We start from the raw sequence: 22,585 nt of genomic DNA on the forward strand, positions 1-22,585 counted from the left end.
CCAGAAACGCATAATGATCCATTACGTTTCTGGAAAATTGCCCACCTACCCCTCCCCATATTAGACAAACGCCGTTTGGGCCGGCACTTAGTGTCCGTCTTAAAGGCATGTCGTCTTTCAGCGAAACGGACTTAAGGATGACAGAGACAGTATTCACTTCACTTAGAGGCCAAACTGTCGGGAGTAAAAAATCAATTCAATTTTCAAATTATATTTTACAAAATGCTGACAAACAAACAGCACCATGAGAAAGTGCTACCAGAGATGTTTCATTTCAGTGGTCACACAATAAGGTTTCATCCACAGACTCAAGAAGCGCAAGACTTCATCTTAGAGAGGTACTCAAGGCTATATAAAGAGATTCCAAATTTTGATGATACGCGATGCTTACCAGTATCGCACCATGTAAAGGACTCAGGATTCCGGAATCTGGGAAAATTTTGCTTATGGAATCCGGAATATAGCTCAAGGAATCCAGAATCCATCTAACGATTGGAATCCAGGATCCTACTGACAAACACTGGAATAGAGCACCTGGAATCTGGAATACAACTCTAGGAATCCAGAATCCTACTAACGACTGGGATCCAGAATCCTACTGACAAACACTGGAATAGAGTACCTGGAATCCAGAATCGACGGCGTGGAATTCAGAATCCAAGACCATCCTGGATTCTCTTACATGGGACAACCAGTTCCACACAGCTTCACATGAATTAAGGGCGTTTATGTCAAAAAAAAAAACCCCAGGGACATTTTTGAAAGAGCGGCTTAACAAATAACGTTTCTGTAGATTTACAGTTCTTCCAAATCGTTTTAGTAGCATGCATATGAACTTATCGGTAACAGTAGAAATAAAAATTTAGTTGGCAAGTTGCATTGCGAAACAAAGCTTTTTGCTTTCTTGGGCGCAAAAGAGTTTTCCCGACACAAGGTCCGACCCCCATCTAGATGTTTCTGTTAATTACTCGTTCTTTTTCTATATTGCGGTTCTTTTTGTTTGTTTTTTTTTCTCAATTTCCTGCTTCGCTGACTTTGTGGCTTTGGTTTTCTTTTTTTTCCCTTGGGATTGTTTTTAATCTGTAAAGGAGACATTTGCTTAGGGTCTCCATGTCCCAAGACTGTGCTAGACACGTAAAGATGGTTTAGAAACAAAGACAGTAATCTAATTAAACCATCACGTACCTGTGGTTTGTTTTGTGGAAACTTCAAATAATTATATCGTGAATTTAAAGGACGATTTGAGCAGTTAGCTGCAGATTTGACAGACAAACGACGCAAAAGATCCTATTCGAGCTATAAAAAAAAACAGATCCTTTTACCGTTGATGGTTGCGGGCGACAAGAGGAGGGAAGAATGACAGGGTCTAGTTTCGGCAAAAAAAGTTAAACGTTTTGATCACACTGATGCACTTTAGGCATAAGCTCTCCATATTAATGGTGAATGAAAGCTGTTGTTCAATCATGATGACATCATTAGTTTATTTTCGTATTTTATAACTGAGTTGACAACGATGTCTCTGTGCAAATAATACGGTGCTTTCTTTAGTTTTAACGTTTTATTTAAATAGGTTACTTCACACAAGTAATACCGTGTGGCACAAAAGTTTTGCGGGTTCTAATTTTTGCGATTTTTCCAGCGATCCGCAAAAATAAGTTCCCGCAAATATTTTTCCCGCAAAAATTTACTCCAGAGTAAATATGCTCTAACTTAAATTCACTACGCAAAAATACTGTTCTAAAAAATCGTGTCTGTTCAATTACAACGTGCACATTCAGGAACAAAACGGTACACAATGAATTGGTGGTTTTACGTGGGGTACGCATACCGTAGTACTGTAATACCGTATGTATTCCTATTGTGCGTACTTAACAAAAACGAAAATATTATCAATGCTTGGTACTGGGCACTTTCGGAAAAACTCAAAAATTTATTCCCAGCAATAAAAACCAATCTGTCCTAATCGCAAAGATTAGTTCCCGCAAAACACAAAAAATCGCCAATCCGCAAAAATAAATTCCCGCAAAAATTTCGTGCCGCACGAAACATGACCAATACTCAACATACAAAGGAAATAATTTAAACAGTCAGCTCAACAGAGAATTGAAAAAAAAAATTGAGGCGGTGATTTTGTGAACAAAAGGCGTTTTTAAAAATTCTCTCGTCTCGCTAATTTGTAGTTTTTAAGCCCCAAGGAAAGAAAATTGTGCAAAATTATGTCAGATAGCGTGATCAAGCCACTAATTTCAATTCTTGAACTTCCGAACAATATTTCTTTCACTAAATTAAAGCTAGTGACGGATCCAGGGGAGGGCCCCCCTTATTTTTAGACCAGACTAAGGCCCGAAGGACCTCCCCCCCCCCCTTATCTAAAGATCTGGATCCGCCATTGAAAGCCACACAAGTTTAAAGTGACGCTGGGTTTTGCATAAAAATATCGCTGATCATAAAAATAGCTTTGGCTTAGTTTCAACACGAGGCTTGTGGCAAATGAAATTAAGCGCTTAGATTCTTTCTTTTCGTAAATTCTCTCGTTTGCCATACAGTTATAGAAATTACAAAAAAATACAATGTAAGTCGAAAAAAGAAGTGGCGGGAAGACCTAACGAGGAAACTACAGGAGTTTATGAGAGGTTAAGCCTCCTTGAACTACGGGCTATAGCTGCTTACATCAAGTGAATAAAAGATGGCGTAAAGTAAAAAGTGGAAAAGATTTAAGATCGGTTTTCATATTTACCTAATAACTTAATCTGTAGTATTTTCCTAAAGAAGGAAAGAGATCGAGAGTTGAATGACTTCGTTGTCAAGTGAATTGAAAAACTTGGTTCCTTGGCAAAAAATTGAGAACTTCTCGAATAACTTGATGCTAAACACTTGTTAAAACACAGTTTATAACTCCAAGCGATCATTCACGTGAACTACTTACCTTTGCAAACCATCCCGGCCTCCAAAACCGTTTGAAATATCTCTATTAAGACTCGCCTATGGGCTGCCTTTCCTGGCTCTGATAGACGAGTTTGGTTTTTCACGTCCCAGTCCGCTGTACTGCGGATAATATTCAAGATCTCACTTGCTGAGAGATTGGGCTCATGATGTGGTGTTATTTTTGGAGAGGGGAAGGTTGCTGACGTAAGAATTGGGTGTTTTCATGAGCTTGACATTTTACTGATATTAAACAAACGTTCTTCAGCTTGAAAATAGACGTACCTATGGTTACAGCCAATTTATAATAATGATAATAATAATAATAATAATTATTAAATGTATGTATTTACTTTGCTCTTACCTTTTTATAGTCGTACAGAACTTACATTGAAAATGAAATGTGTGTCGTAGCCTTTGTAATTTGGTTATTTCGTGTTGTTCGTTAATGTTTAGTTAACATAACAAATACGTTTAAGTATTTTCAACAAAATAAATTTGAGTCTTGATGCCTGACTAGACTACTCACAGTCCCCTATATTTTTTCGTAAGATCGTCAAGATCGAGCGCTTTGCGTTAGGGGCATCCATCTTGGATGAGTGCCAAATCTACTTAAGGGTGCTATAAACCACGACGCCCTCCCCCTCGGTACATATGGAACCAAGATGAACGCCTGTACCAGTAAGCGCGCTATCCTTACGATATTACGAAAAAATAGGGGACTGTGAGAAGTCAAAACAAAAGACAGCTCAAATCAAGCTTCGGCTGCCATTTGTTCGAGATAATGTGGTCCCCTAGTAGACTAAAAAACGGTTCTTGTTAAAAAGAATAAACTGTTCAAGTTTGTAATAGAATGGAACTTTATGGGAGTTAAAAGTTTTCGCTTGCAGCTCAAATGCTTTTCTACCGAAAAAATGGATCACTATCACTGTTATTCACCATTATTCACCATAACATAGTTTTCAGATACCTGGGCTCAAACCATGACCTTTCTTTAGGCGTCTAACCCCATGGATACTAAAATAAATGGCCGTACCGTATTTCCTCCCACGCTATAATAATATATTATATAAGACGCTTTTATATAATAAAATTAGGAGCTTTTGATACTGACAGCTGGGTGCCAGGCCAATAAGTTGTCAATAAATTATTCAAAATCCAAATATACGGTCTTCAAGCCCAGGCTTCATAGGTGACCAACTACTGTTTTGACTTCACGTTTACGTAATTAATGTTGTAGTGTAATAAAGATTTAATCGAAATAAAGTTACGGTTTGTTGAAAGGAAAAATTAACAAACACCTTCCAATAAGCGCCCCTTCTTTTTAGCCGAAATTTTAATAAGCGCCCGGGCACTTACCGTTTTCGAGTTAATACCACGGTAATTTTCTTTCCTGGCCATCATACACTTGGGGCATAGTATTAGAGTAATTTTAGATAAAACTGAACCATTACAATAGGGTTTTCTTTTATCCCAATGTGATTTCAAGGTTTTAAAGTAATTCTAGTTTCTTTTGCAATTTTTGTAATTTTTCCTTTGTATAGAAATGTGTAATAAAGTGTTGCTGAGAAATAAAGTTGAAAAAAATAAAACAAATAAAACAAAAGTAATAACAAAAAGTCGTGACATAGCTCTTTCAAGGACCGACAATTAAATTCCATAACTTTCCAGGCCTGGGAAAAGAATTTCTTAAGTTTAATGACTTTCCAGGGTTTCCATGACCTCAAGGAACCCTGTATACATATGTATGCTGTTTGAAAGTCATGGAAAGAAGGTTTTGTTTGGAAGATTAGTTACTTCAGATGAAAAGGCAAAGACAATGTAAAGTAAAGAGAAGCAATTAAAAAGCGCGAATATTACGCTATTTTGTGGACACCTAGGGGCGGATCTAGGGGGAGGGTGCAGGGAGTGCGCACCCCCCCCCCCCCTCCCGAGATGACCTGCAGTTTTCTAATACAACTGGTATTCTGCAAAAAAAAAAACTCTGTGGTTTATTGGGGTTGAAGTAGAGCAAGAGATGAGTGCACCCCCTCCTAGAAAAAATCCTGAATCCGCCCCTGACACCAGAGTTGGTGTCTGTTGAACTGTTTAAGGTAAAAAATTACCTTAAAACACGGAAGGTTTTGAAAATTTTTGAAAGCGACAGCAAAACCTTAGGTCATGGAAAAAGTCATAGAATTTGAAGAGCTTCAAAGAATACGAACCCTTATGTGGTATATAAACAAGCCTTTTAGTATGTCTAACTTACATGTATTACTGTTCCGAACTCCGTGTTTAGACACGTTTGGAACACGTTTATGGAAGAACGTTTAAATAATGACTCTATTTATGGTTTAAACATGACTTAGACGACGAATTACATACACGCTGTTTAAAAATCCGTTTGATTAATCGGAACATAACCTTCAATTCTAAAACTTCCATTGATTACTTTAATTCAGTACCACACATTTATACACCGCATCTCTTCTTGTACGTTAACTGCTTTTGGTATAAATAACCTACTGGTAGTTATTAAATGTATACACTATAAACATTCTAAAAGTGAAGGGGGTTAGAACTTATTGAAAAATATATGAATGAGTCATATTATGAGTATTTTCCCACCGTTTTGGTCTTTTCATCAGTAAGAACCGCAATTGTTTTTTTTGTCTCTGAATATTGTACAGTTACTTAAGAAACTATACACTGCTGCAAGTTCACATGGGAAAATGGAAAAATTGTCATTGACCACCTTTGAAATGGCTTTAGTTTGTGAACGTTTTCACACAGTTGCTTGGCTCTATTCATTCACTGATATCTCTATTGTTCGTTATAGGTGTATTAGTAGTCAATCCACTAATACCTGGTCCAGAGGGACAATATACCGGTTAACATAGGATTAAGTCTTTCAACTCCCTGGGTTCTTTTCAAATGCCTCGTTTCGTTCTCGAAAGGCTTTTTAAACATGTTTAAGCTCAAGTTACACCTTAGTTGTTGCTGAGTCAGACAGAGACCTTACCATACCCTTATCTCAACAACCAACACTGAGTTTGCGATCAGAAGTGAGTATGCAAAAGTTATCTTTAGTTTCGGGCCTTTGAAATCGCTAGCTAATAATATTGTGCAGTTGCTCGTGAAGTCTTGTGGAAATTCGATTTTTCGAGCCTACCCGAGAAAAGGAAATTGCTGCGAACTGTCGCTGAGGTTCGGAACTTATAAGTTAAAAGTGTTTGAATAGGGGTAGGAAAGTCTTGTGGAGGGAAGTCGCCGGGAGGTTCGACGTCGTTCGCGGAGAACGAGAAATCGTGATCCTAGTGTAATACTGTGTTTTTGTCAAAGGTTCAATTATGAATTATGAATTCAAGTCATATATTACTTTATTTTGTTTTAGATCTGCTGTATTTACTAAACAAGCGACTATCTGTGGTGAGGGGTATTTTAACAGCAAAATAAGGAAAGGATTTGTTAGCCACTCGACGAACGCGCTGATATTTTTTGAACACAGTGAATATAGAGGCACGACCGCTGAGCAAAGTTTAGAAAACAACTGGAACTAAACGGGACAATTTATTTTAATACGGTCAATAAAATTTGAACGGAGTTATGGAGGGAAACTTGGAATGTGAAATGACAGTACGAAATGTCACGAAGAAAACAGTGGTTACGTCATCCACAATTACAACAAGTTCTGGACGAAAACGAAGCGTGGTGGAAATTGTGCCTAAAGGGGAGCCTTTTCCGAATTATGATGTAAAGTTAGTTCCAGGGGAGCGAAAGAATTCCACAAAATTGTATGAATTAAACAACAATGACTCCAACAATAACCAGTCTTCCTTGGACGAGCAACCAACGAAAACGGTCGAAGAAGGGCGACGATCTATCGGGCAGTCTCGGAAATGCTCCGATCATGTTTCCGAGCAACCAATCATGATTGTTACGAGAGGAAGAAGGTCCCGGATAGAGGTCCCAGAGTGGATGGAAGAGCGAAAATGTCCAGAAACGGAGCACCAACCCAGTGATATTTCAGACATTGATGATTTGTTGAAATATCCAGCCGATTATTCGGCAAGAGAAAAAGAGATAGACGACAGCGTCGAGGAGGGCAGGATTTATCCAGAATTTACCAAACGGGACAAACAACTTGTTCCTGTTATTTCAGATGAAAATGGCGTCAATGAATCAGACGAGGACTCCAGTGAATTTGAAGAAGAAATTGTAGTGGTGGAAGTCCAAAGAAAACCGAGCTGGAACAAAAAACTGGAATCTCCTAGACAAGTCGAGGTTCCCGAGTGGATAAAAGAGCGAAAATCGTCAGGAACAGAGTGTCAACCTGTTGACGGTTTGTTGAAATATCCAACCGATTATTCACCGAGAAAAGGGGAGATTGAAGACAACGCCATCGAGACTTGGATCCACCCGGTATTTGCCAAGCGGGACAAACAGGTTTTTCCTGTTCTTCTGGATGAAAATGGCGTCGACGACTCCGGCGAAGAGTCCAGTGAATTTGAAGAGGAGATTGTAGTGATGGATGTCAAGAGAAAACCGAGTTGGAACAAAAAACTGGTGTTTCCTAAACAAGGGCCAGAAAGCGCTGGACAACCGATTGAAGACCTACTCGTGACGCAGACAATTCGAGTTCAAGAGTCGGCTCCCGATGAGTTTTTGATTGAAGAGAAAATCGAATGTGTGGAACGTCCGTCGGTATTTCGAGAATTACCTGACTTCGCTGCTTTAGAGAACCTGTAAGACCAGTCACGAGTGGAGAAACCAATTAGGCTTTTGCAAAGTGATTGAACTGAAACAATGTCCAGGACGGAACACAGAAGCCAGTAATATGCGCTTTCTTATGAAAGACATTTGTATGAACTGAGTCAACAGGTTAGGGTATCATTTAAAAGTAGCACCCGCTTTTTTTCGATTTATAAAAGTATTTGCGTGATTTAAGACACCGTTTACTTCAGTATTTTTCTTCCCCTTTATTTCAAATGCTCGTGACACAGTCTTCTCGGTTTCACTCTACACTCCAAGTGAAAACTGAGTATATTTCTTGAGTCTCTTAAATAAGTCTCTTGTCTTTATTTTCACCAATGTAAAAATGTTTGCTGTACATTTCAGAAAAAAAAGTATAAGAAGTCTTAAAAAAAGGTTCACTAGAAAATGAGTTAGCATCCTATCCACTAGTGAGTGTTTTTGAACTGAAAAAACACCGTCATGTTGACGTTCCGAAAGTTCGAAATCCATCTATCAACTCGCAGAAATCGCCGCCCTTGAAACTGGCAAAAGAACTAGCAGTAAATAAGTAGAATAACGCAGCCTCGTTCTCAGGTCGATACGCGCTGTGCAAGTAGGTAGAAGAGGCTTGAAATCTAAGTAGCGCCAAACTCAAACTCGCTGAAGGCATTAAGAAGCGAGAGTCACTGCGACTTTAATTGCCAACGAGTAAGCACTTTTGACTCTTATACTTTCGTAAGAACTTTTTAACATAAATATGGAAACGAATCACCGAGAGACAGAGAGATGATTGCTGTGTCTGAGAAATATCAAAGCCACTGAGGTGGGTCTGAAACCTTTTGACCAGATTTTTAGCTTTTGCACTAATTCATCATTAGTGAACTTACGCAAAAACTTCGCGAAGATCGAGGCCTCTATTGGAGGAAAAAGCTCCTGTGAACGATTCTTCCCAGTGCCGAGATAGACTGCTGCGGGTAAAATAAGTAATAGCGTCATTTCGTTGCTATGACAACTCCGATGTCGTTGCAACCCTGATCATAACAAATGTCCATCTTTATCTAATACAATTGTGGTGACAATTTCTCCAAATCTCTGTTTATGGCAACGTAGTTTATGGTCAAACTTGGGAGGTATTGACCCTGAAAAACTTTATCGAGCCACCTTAAGCATCGCGTTTACGGCACTGAAACGGCAAACGGGAGATACAAGCTGAAAAATTTTCAAAATGAGGAATAAGCAGACCTAAACAGCTTAAAACAATTTTTTATGGATAGAATTGGCGTGAATCTACCGATTTTCGTGTAGTTATAATGAACAGTAAACGATAGGAAAATGAAAAATTTCATAACATATCATCGGTTATCAACTTCTTTGTTTCCATTCTTCTTGAAGTTCTCCGATGTATATGTTGTAGTTAATATTTTTTTTTTTATTTCAGTTGATTTTTATTTTTCCATTGCTTTTGGGTATGATAATGTATGCTAATGAATTTGAAACAAAGGGAAAACAAAAATTAACAGAAATAAGAATTTAACTGCAACATACATGTCAGAAAACCTACTCCACTTTCAAACATTTGATCGTTCGATGAGACGATCGGCCTCCCAACGGACAAGCATATCCCATCGTTTAAAACGGACGGTTGGCGTGCAGATATGCAAGAGCTCTTTTTTTGTTACGACTACGCGCTGGGCGGGACGATGTTTGATTTGCAGAATATAAATCAAGGGATTTAAAAATTTAATAACCTTAGCGTATAATTGTAAGTCCTATATGGGTCTTTGGCCTAGGAGTGTCACTCATTCCTCATTTACTTGTTTTGGAATCGTTTCAGTTCATGCCATATACTTCATTTTTTCCATTTGACTGCTTCTCTGCAAATGCGCATCATTTACATTTTCCAATGTTTGTTTGTTCTTTTCTTTTACTTGGTTAAGTTAAAGGTGAATGTTTTTCTTCAACAACTGAATTTTTCTTCACCTCTTTAGCAACATGAGGAGGAAAAGCTGTTGACATCCAGTGGTGGTTTATTACAAAGGAGGAAAGTAGCTACCAAAAAGGCTTTACCGTCTGGGTAAACCGTGCCACCAGATTACTGGTCATTCTTAAGAGGATTAAGTCTTCTCTTTCGCTTCTGTATAAATTAAAAAGTCATTTGTTTAAGGTGTGAGTTGACGTTCTCGAAATTGCTTGAAAACCTCGGAATCTTGCCTTTCTAGGGAGGTATAAAACAACTTCTCAAAAGTAGGTTCCGATATATAGGTTATCGAAATTATCATCTTTAATTTAAAAGAGCATGCGAAAGAAGTAAGTTATTTTTAGTTCATCTATAGGGATCATTAGAATTCAAGTCCTCTGTGTCGTTCTATTTTACTTCAGAATCCTTCGGAATTTCAAAAGTGCTTCGTGCTTGCCCTCGCCCCAAAACGGGGAACTTCGTTGCGGCAAAACTTTCCAGAACGAAGAAAAGTTAGAGAGCGTGATTTGGCGTAAAGAACCAAACAAACGCCCCGAGCAAAGGGCAGTGAGGTGAAACAAAACGAAGGTAAACAAACTTTGACGGGAAAACAGAAAAGGAATTATTTTGGAGTGGCGAACAAAAGTTAAGTCAGCGTTTTGGTACATATAGCTACGTGAGCGAAATACGATATCTACTAGCGATGAAGAAGACTGAGATAACCTCGACCTCACCTACGACCCGTTTTCAGAGTCAGTCAGCTGTGAAACAGTCCTTTGAAAGACGTGACGTCAAGAAGTTTTCAAAGGAGGTTTATTCGACGTTGTCTTCCGAATCGTTCAGCTTCAAAAGCATGAATACCCAGTACAGTTCAGTATATGAGCATTCCTTCACAACAAAGTCAATCGGAGGAGGGGAGACCCGGAGGTATCTCGAATCTCACACGAAGACTTCCGATCGTAGTGACGAGCAACCGCTTGTGGCTGTTGTGAAAGATAAATCTCAAGTAAACGTGCCAGAATGGATGGAGGAACAGAACTCTCCGGAACTAAAGCGACGAGGCGTTAACTCTTTAAACATCGATATTTTCTTGACGTATCCCAGCAATAGTACCGAGCGAAAGAATGGCCACGAAGACACAGCAAGAGAAAGCATGATCCGTCCTGAAGTCGCCAAACGAGACGAACAGTTTATTCCAGTGTTTCCAGTTGAAGAAGACTACGAAGAGGATGAAGACGATGAATTTGAAGAAGAGATTGTAGTGGTAGATGTTGTAAGGCATCCCCTTTGGCGAAAAGGATTGCAAATTCCGAAACCACAGCCAAAAAAGGCCGGAAAACCTATTACAGACCTCCTTGAGGTTCCCACACTTCAACCGAAGCAAAAATCTACCTCCGAGGATTTATTGGTTGATGAGAAAGTCGAGTCAGTGGAACGGCCTCCTATGGTTTTTGCGGAACCAGACTTTAGTACATTTTAAATAACAAATGCAACAGTTACTTCAGGGGCTTGTTTGACCCCAGTATCGCTAAACAGTGGGCTTAGACTAGAGTATTGGATTTCCTAGGGTTTGACCCTATAGATAACAGGCAAATTATGTCTACGTATTGATAAGAGTGAAGTTATCTCCTGACGCTGTATTCAAAAGCACTGACCAAACAAAAACGCAAATATGCGGCACAGGTTCTAAGATTGCCGATTGGTAGACACACTTGAACTGGGATCTATAACTGGGTTGTTGTCCACACTTATTAGAAGAGAGGAATTAAAAGCTGATTTAATTCATAATATCAATTTATATCAAAGCAAGATAACACTGATATCGTCAATATCCGTGGAGAGGTTAACTACTGTGAACTTGCGACTAAGCTTGCTCATATCGTGGTTGTGCGGCCAAACTGTCGATTTACCACAAGTTGAACTTGGAAGTCGGTCGCCAACAGATCCAAAAAGTGCTGTAATTTAAGAGTCCACCTTGATAGTCTCAAGCAAATCGACTTACCGGATGTTGTTCCCCGGGGGGGTACTGCCATATATGGGCTATATAGGTATGTGCCGCTGTGAAGGGTATGGTTTTCAAGCAGTTTACTCTAGGATAGGGTATATAAATCAGAGCGTTTGGCTCTAGAATAGGGTATCATTTTTCAGGAAACTGATCAGTTGGTTGAAGATTTTACTGTAGACTAGGGAAACAGCTACTCTAGGATAGGGGGATTTGGGGAGTTTATTCTAGTATAGGGTAGCAAAATTCAGCTGAACTAGCTCTGGTAAAGGTTAAGGGTTCCAGGCTCCCAGCGGCACATCCCCACCCAGAAATTCCTACAGTGCCCCCCCCGGGATGTTGTTTATTTTAAGAGAAATTAGATTAGCACAGCCATTGACTATTACAGCCTCTGGAGACTTCAGCTGGCTCGCGATCTTAATAGAATTGTTAAGACTGTTTTATCGTGAATTTTTCTTTATTCATTTATGCTAGTTTTATTTTTATTTATTTTTTTTCGATTTAGTTTGCCAAAGTCAAAAAGTATGCTAATGCGCGTTGAAGTTGTCACGCTCTCCAGATTTTAAGGGCAGATTCCAGTACCATGTGTTATCGATTCTGAATAATTTAAAAGTCAAGGTTAATGTCTTTTTGTTTCATAACTTATCACCTGTCCTTTGCTATTAGATGAGTTCCTTGCGGGCAGAGGCCTCTTTTAATCCCCTAAAAAGCCTTAGCCAGTAGGAAATCGGATTAGTACTCTTTACTTAACGTACCCACAAATCTTATAAAGAACGAAACGAGAGTGATGTAAGGATACCCGAAATAGATGGTAAATGATGCGTTCAAGATGTAAGCCCCGGGGGGAATAGCCTGTGTACAGACGCTCCCTCCCCTAATCTCTCCTCGATTTTATTTGAGGGGAGGGAGCGTTTGTGCACAGGCTACGGGAGAGGGACTGGTTTATACGTGGCCAGAGGCTCCGCCTAAAAGGAGTACGTTTTCAGCTTTCAGGTATATGAAAGGGTAGGGGTTTCACTAGTTGAAGTGTATGAAAGGGTTGGGAAATCTGTCATTTAGGTCTGTAAAAGCGCCTAAAACGGCTATCAGAAGGATTTTATGGCTGTAAAAGTGTTGAGAAAATTTGCTGGTTTTGTGAAATTTAAAATCATTGCATTTACAGCAATTAAAAGGGATTCGAAGTTCTAAACTAGGTATGTGAAAGGGGTACTCTATGTCAATGGAGGGTATACAAAAGTGGTACCTTTTCTGTCAAAGTTGTATAAAAGGGAAAGGAGTTGGACCTAGAGGCCAAGCCTGCCCGTATAAGACTTTGTTGGGTAATCAATCCCCTATGGGCATAGTTGCTGGAGTATTTAAAAAGGTTAAATAATAACTCCTCTATCTTCTCACGCGCATCCTTTTTCCCTGGTCTGATTAAATATCGGTTGTTATTCCCTTTGAACAAAAGAGTTCGTATATGTTCGGGAAATCTTCTGTTCTATCAATTTCGTATTGACGGATTGCTCGTAAACTGAATCTACTATATTTCTATTGTTTACAACATTTAGTTAAGCAGTCACATTTGGGGAAACGATCCGCCCCTTCGTCGTGACCTGCAACTGCTTTATCTACTGTAACGAGGTTCCGTTTTTGAAGTCATTTTCTTTAAACTTTTAACTGGCATTCCACATTTGTTAGCTGTCGTCGCCTTTTCATCTTCCTCGAACACCATTTGTTCGCTCTGACCGAAAGCCTCCATTACCTTGTCAGTTACACCCCCTGCCCGCCTAAAGCGAGGGACCTACCGAAATGTACAGTCTTCATCAACCATATCCTGCATCTTGTGGTCTCCAAACGTAACAAGATAATCATTCAAATTTCATATACTTCTTTACAGTTTTTAAGAACCAAGAAAGCAAGAGGAAGTCACCACCTGCACCACCATGGAGTGATGGCTGAAACAGGCTCATCGATCATGAGAGAGAAGAAACTCAAATGTCCTGCAAATGTTAGCAATTACCTAACAAATTTTTGTGGTCGTGACGTCAAACAACCGGTCGTGTATGAGAAAGAAATCCCAATTTGACACGACGAGGGAGATTTTACGGCGCGGGGTTGGTTGAGACGCTTTACTCTTCCGTTACCTGTCTGGGTATCCAGGTATCCAGAGCTGTAATACTGCCTCATGATAATGACAATGATAAATGGTAATGATGACAATAATGACAATGATAATGACAATAGGGCCATTTATTCGAGGAAAAATAAGACGCGTCTTAAATAAGACGCGAACTTTCCGTATAAACGGCACATTTCGTCTAAAATAAGACGCGGCTTAGCTAAGACGCGTCTTATTAGATAAGACATGCTCGTATAAATGGTACAGTTCGCGTCTTATGTAAGATGCGTCTTATTTTTCCTCGTATAAATGGCCCTAATGATAATGATAATGACAATGATAATGATAATGATAATGATAATGACAATGATAAGGACAATGATCATGATAATGACAATGATAATGACAATGATAAGGACAATGATAATGACAATGATAAGGACAATGATAATGGTAATGATAATGATAATGACAATGGCAATGATAATGATAATGATAACGATAATGATAATGATAATGATAATGACAATGATCATGATAACGATAACGATCACGATAACAATAACGATAATGATAATGATAATGATAATGACAATGACAATGATAATGATAATGATAATTCTAGTGAGCAAGGAAAGAGAGAATATCGATAATTACTAACACTTTTAAATACGAGATCAGACGAATTCGCAACTGTCGTTCAGTTCATGTCATTCCAATAGTAGGTGGTGCACCGGGAACAGTTTCTAGAGGATTTATAATGTGGCTGAAACAGTTGAGAATGCCATATTGCATGGAACTTTTACAGCGAATAACCGTGTTGGGTTCAGGATTGATTCTGCGAAAAATGCTGGAAAAGGAAGTAGGAATTCCCAATGGATCAGAACTTTGCAAAAGTGTGCACTTCTATGAACGACCACCAATAGCCAGGTCTTTAAAGTTTTAGTCTCGGGATGGGACCAGACCAAAACTATAACATATATGTCGAAAGCTAGTTGTGTATAACAAGTTTTTCTACCCTGGGAATTGAATCCTTCGTTTTCACAAAGAAGTGTACCATTTCTTGTTTCAAGGACAATGGACATCTGTAAAGGAAGAAATTGTAATATTACTACTAACACTAATGATAATAATCTACTTCAACGCTGAACACTGAACAGGGACGTAAGATATGATCCCAAAAGTATCTCGCTACCTGAACCCCTGGGAGAACATGGTTCGGGCCGAAACTTCAGTATCCATCGTCAGTTCATCAGTTTTTTCAAGCCAACTAACATCCGTGTGGCAGAGAAACATTACTTCTCCTATAGGGACTCGATGAGCCAAGGGCGTTTACAATAAGTGTAACATTTCTTGTTTCAAGGACAATGAAAATCTTTGCAAGTAAGAAATTGTACTATTTCTAATAATAATAATCTATTTCACCACTGAACACTAAACAAGGAAGTAAGATATGATCCAAAAGTGTCTTTCTACCTGAACCACTGTAGGGAGAACATGGCTTGGACCAATACCTCAGTATCCATCAAGGATGTTTAAACAATTTTTTTTTTTTTTATGTACCTGAAAGCAGACTTGCCAAGTCTCACGTCTTTATCATTTGCCTGCGTGCATACGTCTCCTCTTTCCTTTGCTTCACGCGGAAAAGTGACAACTTTGTCGTGAGTCTCACGATTTTAGGACCTGCCTCACGCTCTCAGGAGTTGGCAACTGACTTCTCACGCTTTCTCGAAAAGTCCAACTCCAAAAAATTTTGGAGCTGTAGGGTGCGTTTCCAAGTTAGTTATCAATAGATAGCCAGCTCAACCCAAAGAAAACGTTTAGTGGTGGCTTGATTACATTCTTTTAGCCTACCGCGACTTGCCGCTGCCACCATATGTGCAGACTTACTGTTTCTCTTGTTTCTAACCTGAGATCAGGCCCAATTTTAGCGGTTCTCATACATTCTCTCTAACGACTACCGTTCGTTTCGCCTTGCCCACCGGAATGTTATTTACAAAGCAAAACGAAAATTGAGCCTGATTTCAAGATGGCGCCAACAAAACATAGAAATTACAAAACCTAAATCGTAAAATTGATCGTGATATTCACGGCTTCAGCTTTAAACTGGTATGATGACTTCCTATACCCATAATCTCCACTGAAAGTCCTTCCACTAGGAAATTTGGGACATTTCACTACTTTTTACCCATTTCTCACTACTTTTCCCAGCTCTAGGTTTAGAATCTCTAGAATTTAGAATTTTTTTTGTTCCTTGGGGGTTGGCAAGTTTCAGAGACTGAAGATGAATACTGAAGTATCTGAAACATGTTAAGGTTGAATAGGATATTAATTTCCGAGTTACAAGCACTCTCACTTTCAAAACGAGGCTAAGTGCAAAACCTTTCTTGTGAAAACAAGTTTATCTGCATTTAAATAAAAATCATTTTCCTATCAATAGCACTTCGCCTCGCTTTGAAACAGGGGCTTTGGACAAGTCGGAAATGGCTTATTAGGTCCTATTAAGCCAGGGGGATTTCCGGCCTAAGTAACTTTAAGTTGTATTGGTTTTCATTGGCTGTTCAAGGTGAGGGAGGCTCGGTCCCCGCTCTTTTTTCGGGCCAACTAAAGCCCATATGGCCGAGAGACATTACTTCTCCTAGGGTTTCGATGAGCCAGCGGCGTGGTACACCAGAGCGCACGTGCGTATCTGACAAAATACCAAAATAGGACTTTTGCAGCTGGTCATTAACGTTGTACAAAACCGTCATGCTGGAGAGCAAAAGTCGCACTGGGACACGAATTGCCCTTTTAAAATTATGAAAATTATGTGTTGTCCCATTGCGACCTTTGCTCTCCAGCACGGCGCTTTTGTACCACGTGAATTGCAAGCCATTCTGCAAAGGGCCTATTTATTATATAAAAAAAACAGAACCACCACAACAACAGCAACCCAAAAGTACAAAGCAAAGTAGGTAAAAAGAAGTGAAATAATATAAAAAGTGCAAATGCCCTTGTAACTCTGCTTTAACTGCTTTCTAATGATTATTCAAACCTAAATACAGTGTTTTTCCTCCGGTTTTAGTCACACGCGATCAGGGCAAACCGCAGGCCTTTGTGACTATTGCCAGCAGACTCGATTCTTCCTTACACGGGAGATCAGTAACTCACTATCAGAAATTCGACTGGCTTTAATCAAGAAACAGTGCGGAAGGGATTTGGGAAAAGGTTTGCGATGGATCTAGAGAACTGTGCTACGACCATATGAACAGGCCCCCTCTTATTCCACCACTGGATTTTACAATGCGTTGCTTTCTATTATAGCAACTGACTGCTGGAGTGTGAAATAAAATATAAAAGACCTTCTACTGTTTTTCATTGTAAATGCTTAACACTTCCTAAACGAGTGTTATGCATCAGTTGCGCATTGAGGAAGACTACTAGCGCACAACCGGATCGCAATCAAAATCTTCTTGGGTTTATACAATCTTGTAAAAGAAAACGTTCAGAGAACATTGATCACTGCGACCGTTAACCTCCTGAAGTGAAACATCCACAGACAAGGAATTTAAATTCGAGCCATGAAGTTCTGCTGCGGAAGTGAAGTTCGAGCTAAACGTGTCATTAAGATAACTGTAAAGACTTTGTCTGTAAGTGCAAAGGGGCAAAGAGGGAAGATAGCTGAAATAGACATCAAAGGACATTTCTGCCCAAGTCATAATGTTACCGATGATGTCAAGATTTTTGCAAAAGTTGAATATTCAACGAAGATGATCATCGGAGTAGGTGCTGAAAACCGAAGATTTGTTGAACATGTCGACTCGCAACCGATGGTGCTTATTAAACAAGATAGATCCACACTCGACGCTCCTGAGCGGAAATATTCAACGAAGATGATCATCGGAGTAAGTGCTGATAACCGAAGATTTGTCGAACATGTCGACTTTCAACCGATGCTGTTTAAACAAGATAGATCCAAAATCGGCTTTCCTGAGCGGAAATATCCCTGGCCCACAAGAGCCCAGCTACTTATTCCAGCTCCCCTTGGTGAGGAAGACTACGATGGATTTGAAGAAGAGATTGTGGTCATGGACGTCGGGAGAGGAGAAAATCGAATCCGTGGAACGGCAGCCCGTAAATCATGCGGGTTAACAGATCTGAGCTCCTTCGAAAACATGGTTGCTTAGCAGGGCTTATTGAGCCCCCTTAGACTGTTTCATTTTCCTGCAAGTGCATCACTACTCTAGGTCAAAGCCAAAACACTTAACATATCAAGAGAACACAATATTTGTCAGGGTCACTGTAGTATTAGACTCTAGAAATCCGGCCAGGATTGTCAATATCATAGTTTCTTGGAAAATATGGAAAACCTGCTGAATTGCACCTATTTTAACTGTTTCATCTCCAACCAATGCACCAACACAGGGAAGGCTTTGGACGTTAGATCGACTTTCATGACTTTGTTTTTTTGTTTTATTTCTGTAGAATTGAGGGTTAGTCTTTTTTTTTCTATCACAAGGTCGACACAGACAATGACATAATATGTAAACGACCCTTTAGGCATGATGGGCTATATCGTCCATATCGGCGTATGAACTTTTGTCAATAAGTCTCCAGCACTTCTGAGTGTTTTCCATGCCTTGTTGTTCGCAAGGCCGTTTCATCATAGCAACTCACAAAAGCGTTATACTAATCAGAATCAAAGGCTTCCAGAGGTTTTTCGAAGAGCGAAAGAGTTTTGCAGAATGTGGCAAAGGAAGTCTTAGTTTCCATTATTAGAACATTTTTGAAATAATTCACAACAAACCACTTAAGTTTATTTGACTTCCCACTCCCGTGTGATTCAGACCACAAAACAAAGAATACACAAGAAGTTCCTGTCTCCATCAGAGACTTCCAGCTACGTCAACGTTCCTGTTGAGTAAGATTTCTTTGTAGATCAGTGTAGCGTGCTATGCTTAGCGCTTTCTGTTTAAGATAACAGTAGTTAACAGACCACCGAAGCGTGAAATAGCTGTAAGAATGTCACGTAATTATCATTTTAAATAAAAGTTGCGTGTTGCTTTATTTACTTCACTTCTTTTGGACGTGCCTCATACACTAACGAGGAGGGCTTACCAAAACCTATTGAAATTCACTTGACTTGATGTAAATTGTTCTAAACAGAACAGAGAAACGAGAACAGAGCGACCAAACCTTAAGTACTGATAAGGACAAGAGGACAATATAATCGTGTGCAAGGTGCAGAAAATAACTGAGCGTAATTCATTTTAAACACTATTTACTTGAAGTTATGGAACCTATTGGCGACAGTGGACTGCAAGCTCAACACGTCATTAAGATAACCGTAGTGACTTCGTATGCCACTAAAAACGGATACGCCAAAAACGTCGACCCAAAACGGAACGTGGCTGAAATTGAAGTCAAAGCGCACTTTTTCCCAAGTCACGATGCCACAGCTAATGTCAAGATGTTTCCGAAAACGGAAGATCAAACAAAGAACATAATCGAAGAAAGCCGCGGAGTTACCGAACAGTCCAAGAAGTTTTTCGGTCTTGTCCACAAACATCCGATAGTGCTTGTTATAAGAAGCACATCCGAAATTGACGTTCCAGTGAAAAAGATTCCCGATCTGCAACCGGCGGAAGAAGAAGACGTCGACGATGATGACGAGGAATCAGAAGAAGAATACGATGAATTCGAAGAAGAGATTGTAATCATGGATGTCAGGAGAAAGTCCATTTGGCGAAAGTGGTTGGAACATCCTCAGCCACAGCCAGAAAAGAAGGGAGTCCCTATTGAGGACCTTATTGAGATCCCGTCTTTGCAAGAAAAGACACAAGAATCTTCTTTAGACGAGTTTTTGATCGAGGAGAAAATCGAATCTGTGGAACGGCAGCCAGTAAGTTGTGAGCCACCAGACTTGAGTTCAGTCTTTGACCACATCTAAATCTTGCTCGTGTGACGTTTTGCAACTAATACTTCAGCCTAAAACGAAGCATCTCTCAGTAAAATATTAAGGAATAGATAGGGACTAGGGGCACGACAATACTAGCCCGCTCCGGAAAAACAATATTACCATTATTGTATAGTTCATTAAAGTTCCCTCTTAAATATTCTGATCCCCCCACCCCCTCCCCCTGCTCAAAAAAGAAACGTTAGGATATACAAAATTGTGCTTTCATTGAGTACTTTGTAATGATGTATTGTTGTTAGTAATTTATATTCACATTTCTCTGCATAAGCCTATTTCTCTTAATATACCAATGTATGGATTATTAAAAGCTGTTATATAAACTGCACTACACTGTACGATCTCTTTAGTTCAGAATATAAGGAATCCAGATGTGTCAGATTTACCATGTATCTAGCTCCTAGCCACAAGCCGGGTTTGTTTCTTAGTAATCTCTTCTAAGTGGTTGAAGGATAAGGGACAACTCTATTACGAAAGATAAAAGGGAAAACAAAGAGAGAAAGACCAAGAAACTAATGGGAAAGAGACAATTTCATGATGCTTTCAATCCACCAATGACAGATGATGAAAAAGTAGCTTAATAGGAGTATTACTTAACATAAGGTCAATAATGTGATGCAAAGAGTCCCTAGTTCAACTCAATAGGTATACAGTATGTAAACAGAATCTACCCTCACTTAATTGTGTCGTTAAAGGACTTGAGGTTTGAAAAGCCATGTTGTTATAGGAATGGAGGCTAGAATGTCCCTCACCACACTTGTCGGTTATTCACCATTGTCACATAGACTATAATGCACCTTGTTTATCCCCCCAAATTTTGCTGAACCATTGTCTTTGATTTCTCTTGGGACCACTGTAATACCCAGGAGAACCTGGAAAAAATGGTTATGCAAATTTTGGCAGATAAACAAAGGTGCATTATGGTCTTTGTGAAAATGGTGAATTAGTATAAGTTTTGTCTACCCTCATTATGTCCTTAGGGGACATGAGGCTAAAGTCTACAATAAATGCTCTGCACCAGGCTCAACGGCCACTCTCAACAAAATAAAAGTAGAAACAATCCGCTATTGTGTCCAGGGTTTATCATTAAGCCGCTGCTTGTCGTAAGCTTCCATAGCTCGCTTTGGTGGAACAAGAGAGTCAGTTACTCCTGACTTTCGTTTCTTCTTCTTTTTTTGTTCCCAGCTTTCTTCACCCTCATCTGGCTCATAACTCGATGCTGCGTTAGAGAAGCTTGGTGCTAAACTAGGTTCTTTTGGCTTTTCATGATCAGGCTTAATATTCGAAGATCCTGTTGCTATACCATGGGAAAATCTACATTTATCTCCAAGTCTACAACGACCTTTTTGAAACTTGAAACAAATTTGTTTCTTGCGATTGTTCTCTTCCTCTGGCTTGCTCTCTGAAAGTTGCACGTGTTTCTCCAGAACAGAAAGTTTCTTTTTCTCTTCAGCTAAAAATGGGTTGAAAAAGACTGAAGACGCCTTGTAGGCTCGCTGATTTAGTTCTTTCGTGGTTGTTTCTGAATTTTTGCCAAAATCCAGTGTTGGCAAAGGAAGTGGGATTTGAGCATTTTGAGGATCCGTTTGCTCATCTTTGACAACCAAGTCTTTTTTAATTCCGTCTGAATTTCTTTCACCTTCATCAGATTCGGAGGAACTACTGGAATCGCTTCCGTAATCTGGAACAAGACCAAGAAGCGACATCACTACTTGGGCAGTGTTTTGTCCGCCATGTTGGATTCACTGAAGACAAAAATAATGTCTTTCCGGGGTATACTGATAGCATGGTTTGCTTTGTCTTCGATTCTGAAGGTAAAAAAAAGGAATTTCAGCCTAAAATACGAGACTAGAATTCTAAAAAAATTTTATAGAAAAATCAGCTTCTCTTATTAGTAACAATAGTCACAATTAGTTTGAAAGATTTATTTTAAAAGTGCCGTCTCAGGGCCACCCGGACAGACAAATTAACCCCCGTCCCAGTCTTCCTTCCTTTGCACGTGGATTTTGTTTACAACATGGCGGACGGCGTACCAGAAGTAGACGACAAAATTTTGAGCGATTTCTTATCGTGGTGCGGTGCGAATGGCTTAATACTAAGCGAAAAGGTTTGTAGGAAGAAGGGAAATTGCTATCTTACTTTTAGTACTTCCTAATCTTTAAAATCGAAAACGTTCTAACTTTTTGTGCCCACGATTGTAAATGAATCACTCTTCGTTTAAGGTAAGAGTTGGACTTCAAGGATCGTGTCACCGTTATGGCATGGTAGCGACCGATAACATAGAGAAAGAAGAATGTCTGTTTGAAATTCCTCGATCACTTCTGTTGCAACCCAAGACTTCGTCCATCTCAGAAATTCTGGAAACTTTAACAAATGAAGATCAGCTTGCTTCAGAGAGAGGGTAAACTCTTAAAAATTGTGCCCTTCCATGTTTTAACGTTTTGGTTAACTATGTAACTAAGAAGATTAATCCAGATATTGTTTGATTAAGATTAAAGCAATATCCACTATCCGGGTCCTTTCCCAACATTTCCATAAAATAAGTTCGATGTATGAACATTCATATTCTCCTTATTGTTCACCCTTCCTCTAAAGAGGCGGGGAGAGAGGGTCTCCCACGTGAAAGTGATAGGGATACTCATCATCTCGCTTTGGGTAGATATTGCAGAAATTGGTCTGACCAAGGGTGTTCCAGACAGTATTTCTACCCATAACTTAAGGCGTTACCTACAACCCTGGTCAACCCTGGTCCTTGGACACTTGAGGAAATTAGGCACAAAAACGCACCTTGCTAAATTAACTCACATTATACCTCTTAAAAAAGCTTGGGGATGTTGCTATAAGGGGCTATTTCTGTTCCCCTCTCCCCCAAGCAGTGTTGATTGTCTTGAATTAAAACTTGAATGCATAACGTCAACACTGCCCTTGGAGGGGAAG

General features: G+C 39.5%; 4 protein-coding genes across 5 annotated transcripts in view; 3 read left to right on the forward strand and 1 right to left on the reverse strand.

Annotated features, from left to right (window-relative positions):
- The first annotated feature begins 6,441 nt into the window (after positions 1 to 6,441).
- On the forward strand, positions 6,442 to 7,897 carry LOC140952848 (uncharacterized). The gene has a single exon (XM_073402301.1). It carries the CDS (start codon positions 6,508 to 6,510, stop codon positions 7,648 to 7,650), a length of 1,143 nt encoding a protein of 380 aa, XP_073258402.1. The 5' UTR covers positions 6,442 to 6,507; the 3' UTR covers positions 7,651 to 7,897.
- A 2,179-nt stretch (positions 7,898 to 10,076) lies between these two features.
- On the forward strand, positions 10,077 to 12,221 carry LOC140952621 (uncharacterized). The gene has a single exon (XM_073402054.1). The coding sequence runs from the start codon at positions 10,296 to 10,298 to the stop codon at positions 11,070 to 11,072; it is 777 nt and encodes a 258-aa protein (XP_073258155.1). The 5' UTR covers positions 10,077 to 10,295; the 3' UTR covers positions 11,073 to 12,221.
- Positions 12,222 to 20,533: 8,312 nt separating this feature from the next.
- LOC140951847 (uncharacterized) lies at positions 20,534 to 21,409 on the reverse strand. Its single transcript, XM_073401207.1, has one exon. The coding sequence runs from the start codon at positions 21,352 to 21,354 to the stop codon at positions 20,713 to 20,715; it is 642 nt and encodes a 213-aa protein (XP_073257308.1). The 5' UTR covers positions 21,355 to 21,409; the 3' UTR covers positions 20,534 to 20,712.
- Positions 21,410 to 21,414: 5 nt separating this feature from the next.
- Positions 21,415 to 22,585, forward strand: part of LOC140951846 (N-lysine methyltransferase setd6-like) — a 10,636-nt gene continuing 9,465 nt past the window's right edge. For both annotated transcript variants that reach the window (XM_073401206.1, XM_073401205.1), the window contains exons 1-2: positions 21,415 to 21,755; positions 21,871 to 22,049. In XM_073401206.1, the coding sequence (XP_073257307.1) occupies positions 21,666 to 21,755; positions 21,871 to 22,049 (269 nt within the window). In that variant the 5' untranslated portion in view covers positions 21,415 to 21,665. The remainder of the gene's footprint in view (positions 21,756 to 21,870; positions 22,050 to 22,585) is intronic.

This window comes from Porites lutea, chromosome 11 (assembly GCF_958299795.1).
Source record: "Porites lutea chromosome 11, jaPorLute2.1, whole genome shotgun sequence".
Classification (NCBI taxonomy): domain Eukaryota; kingdom Metazoa; phylum Cnidaria; class Anthozoa; order Scleractinia; family Poritidae; genus Porites; species Porites lutea.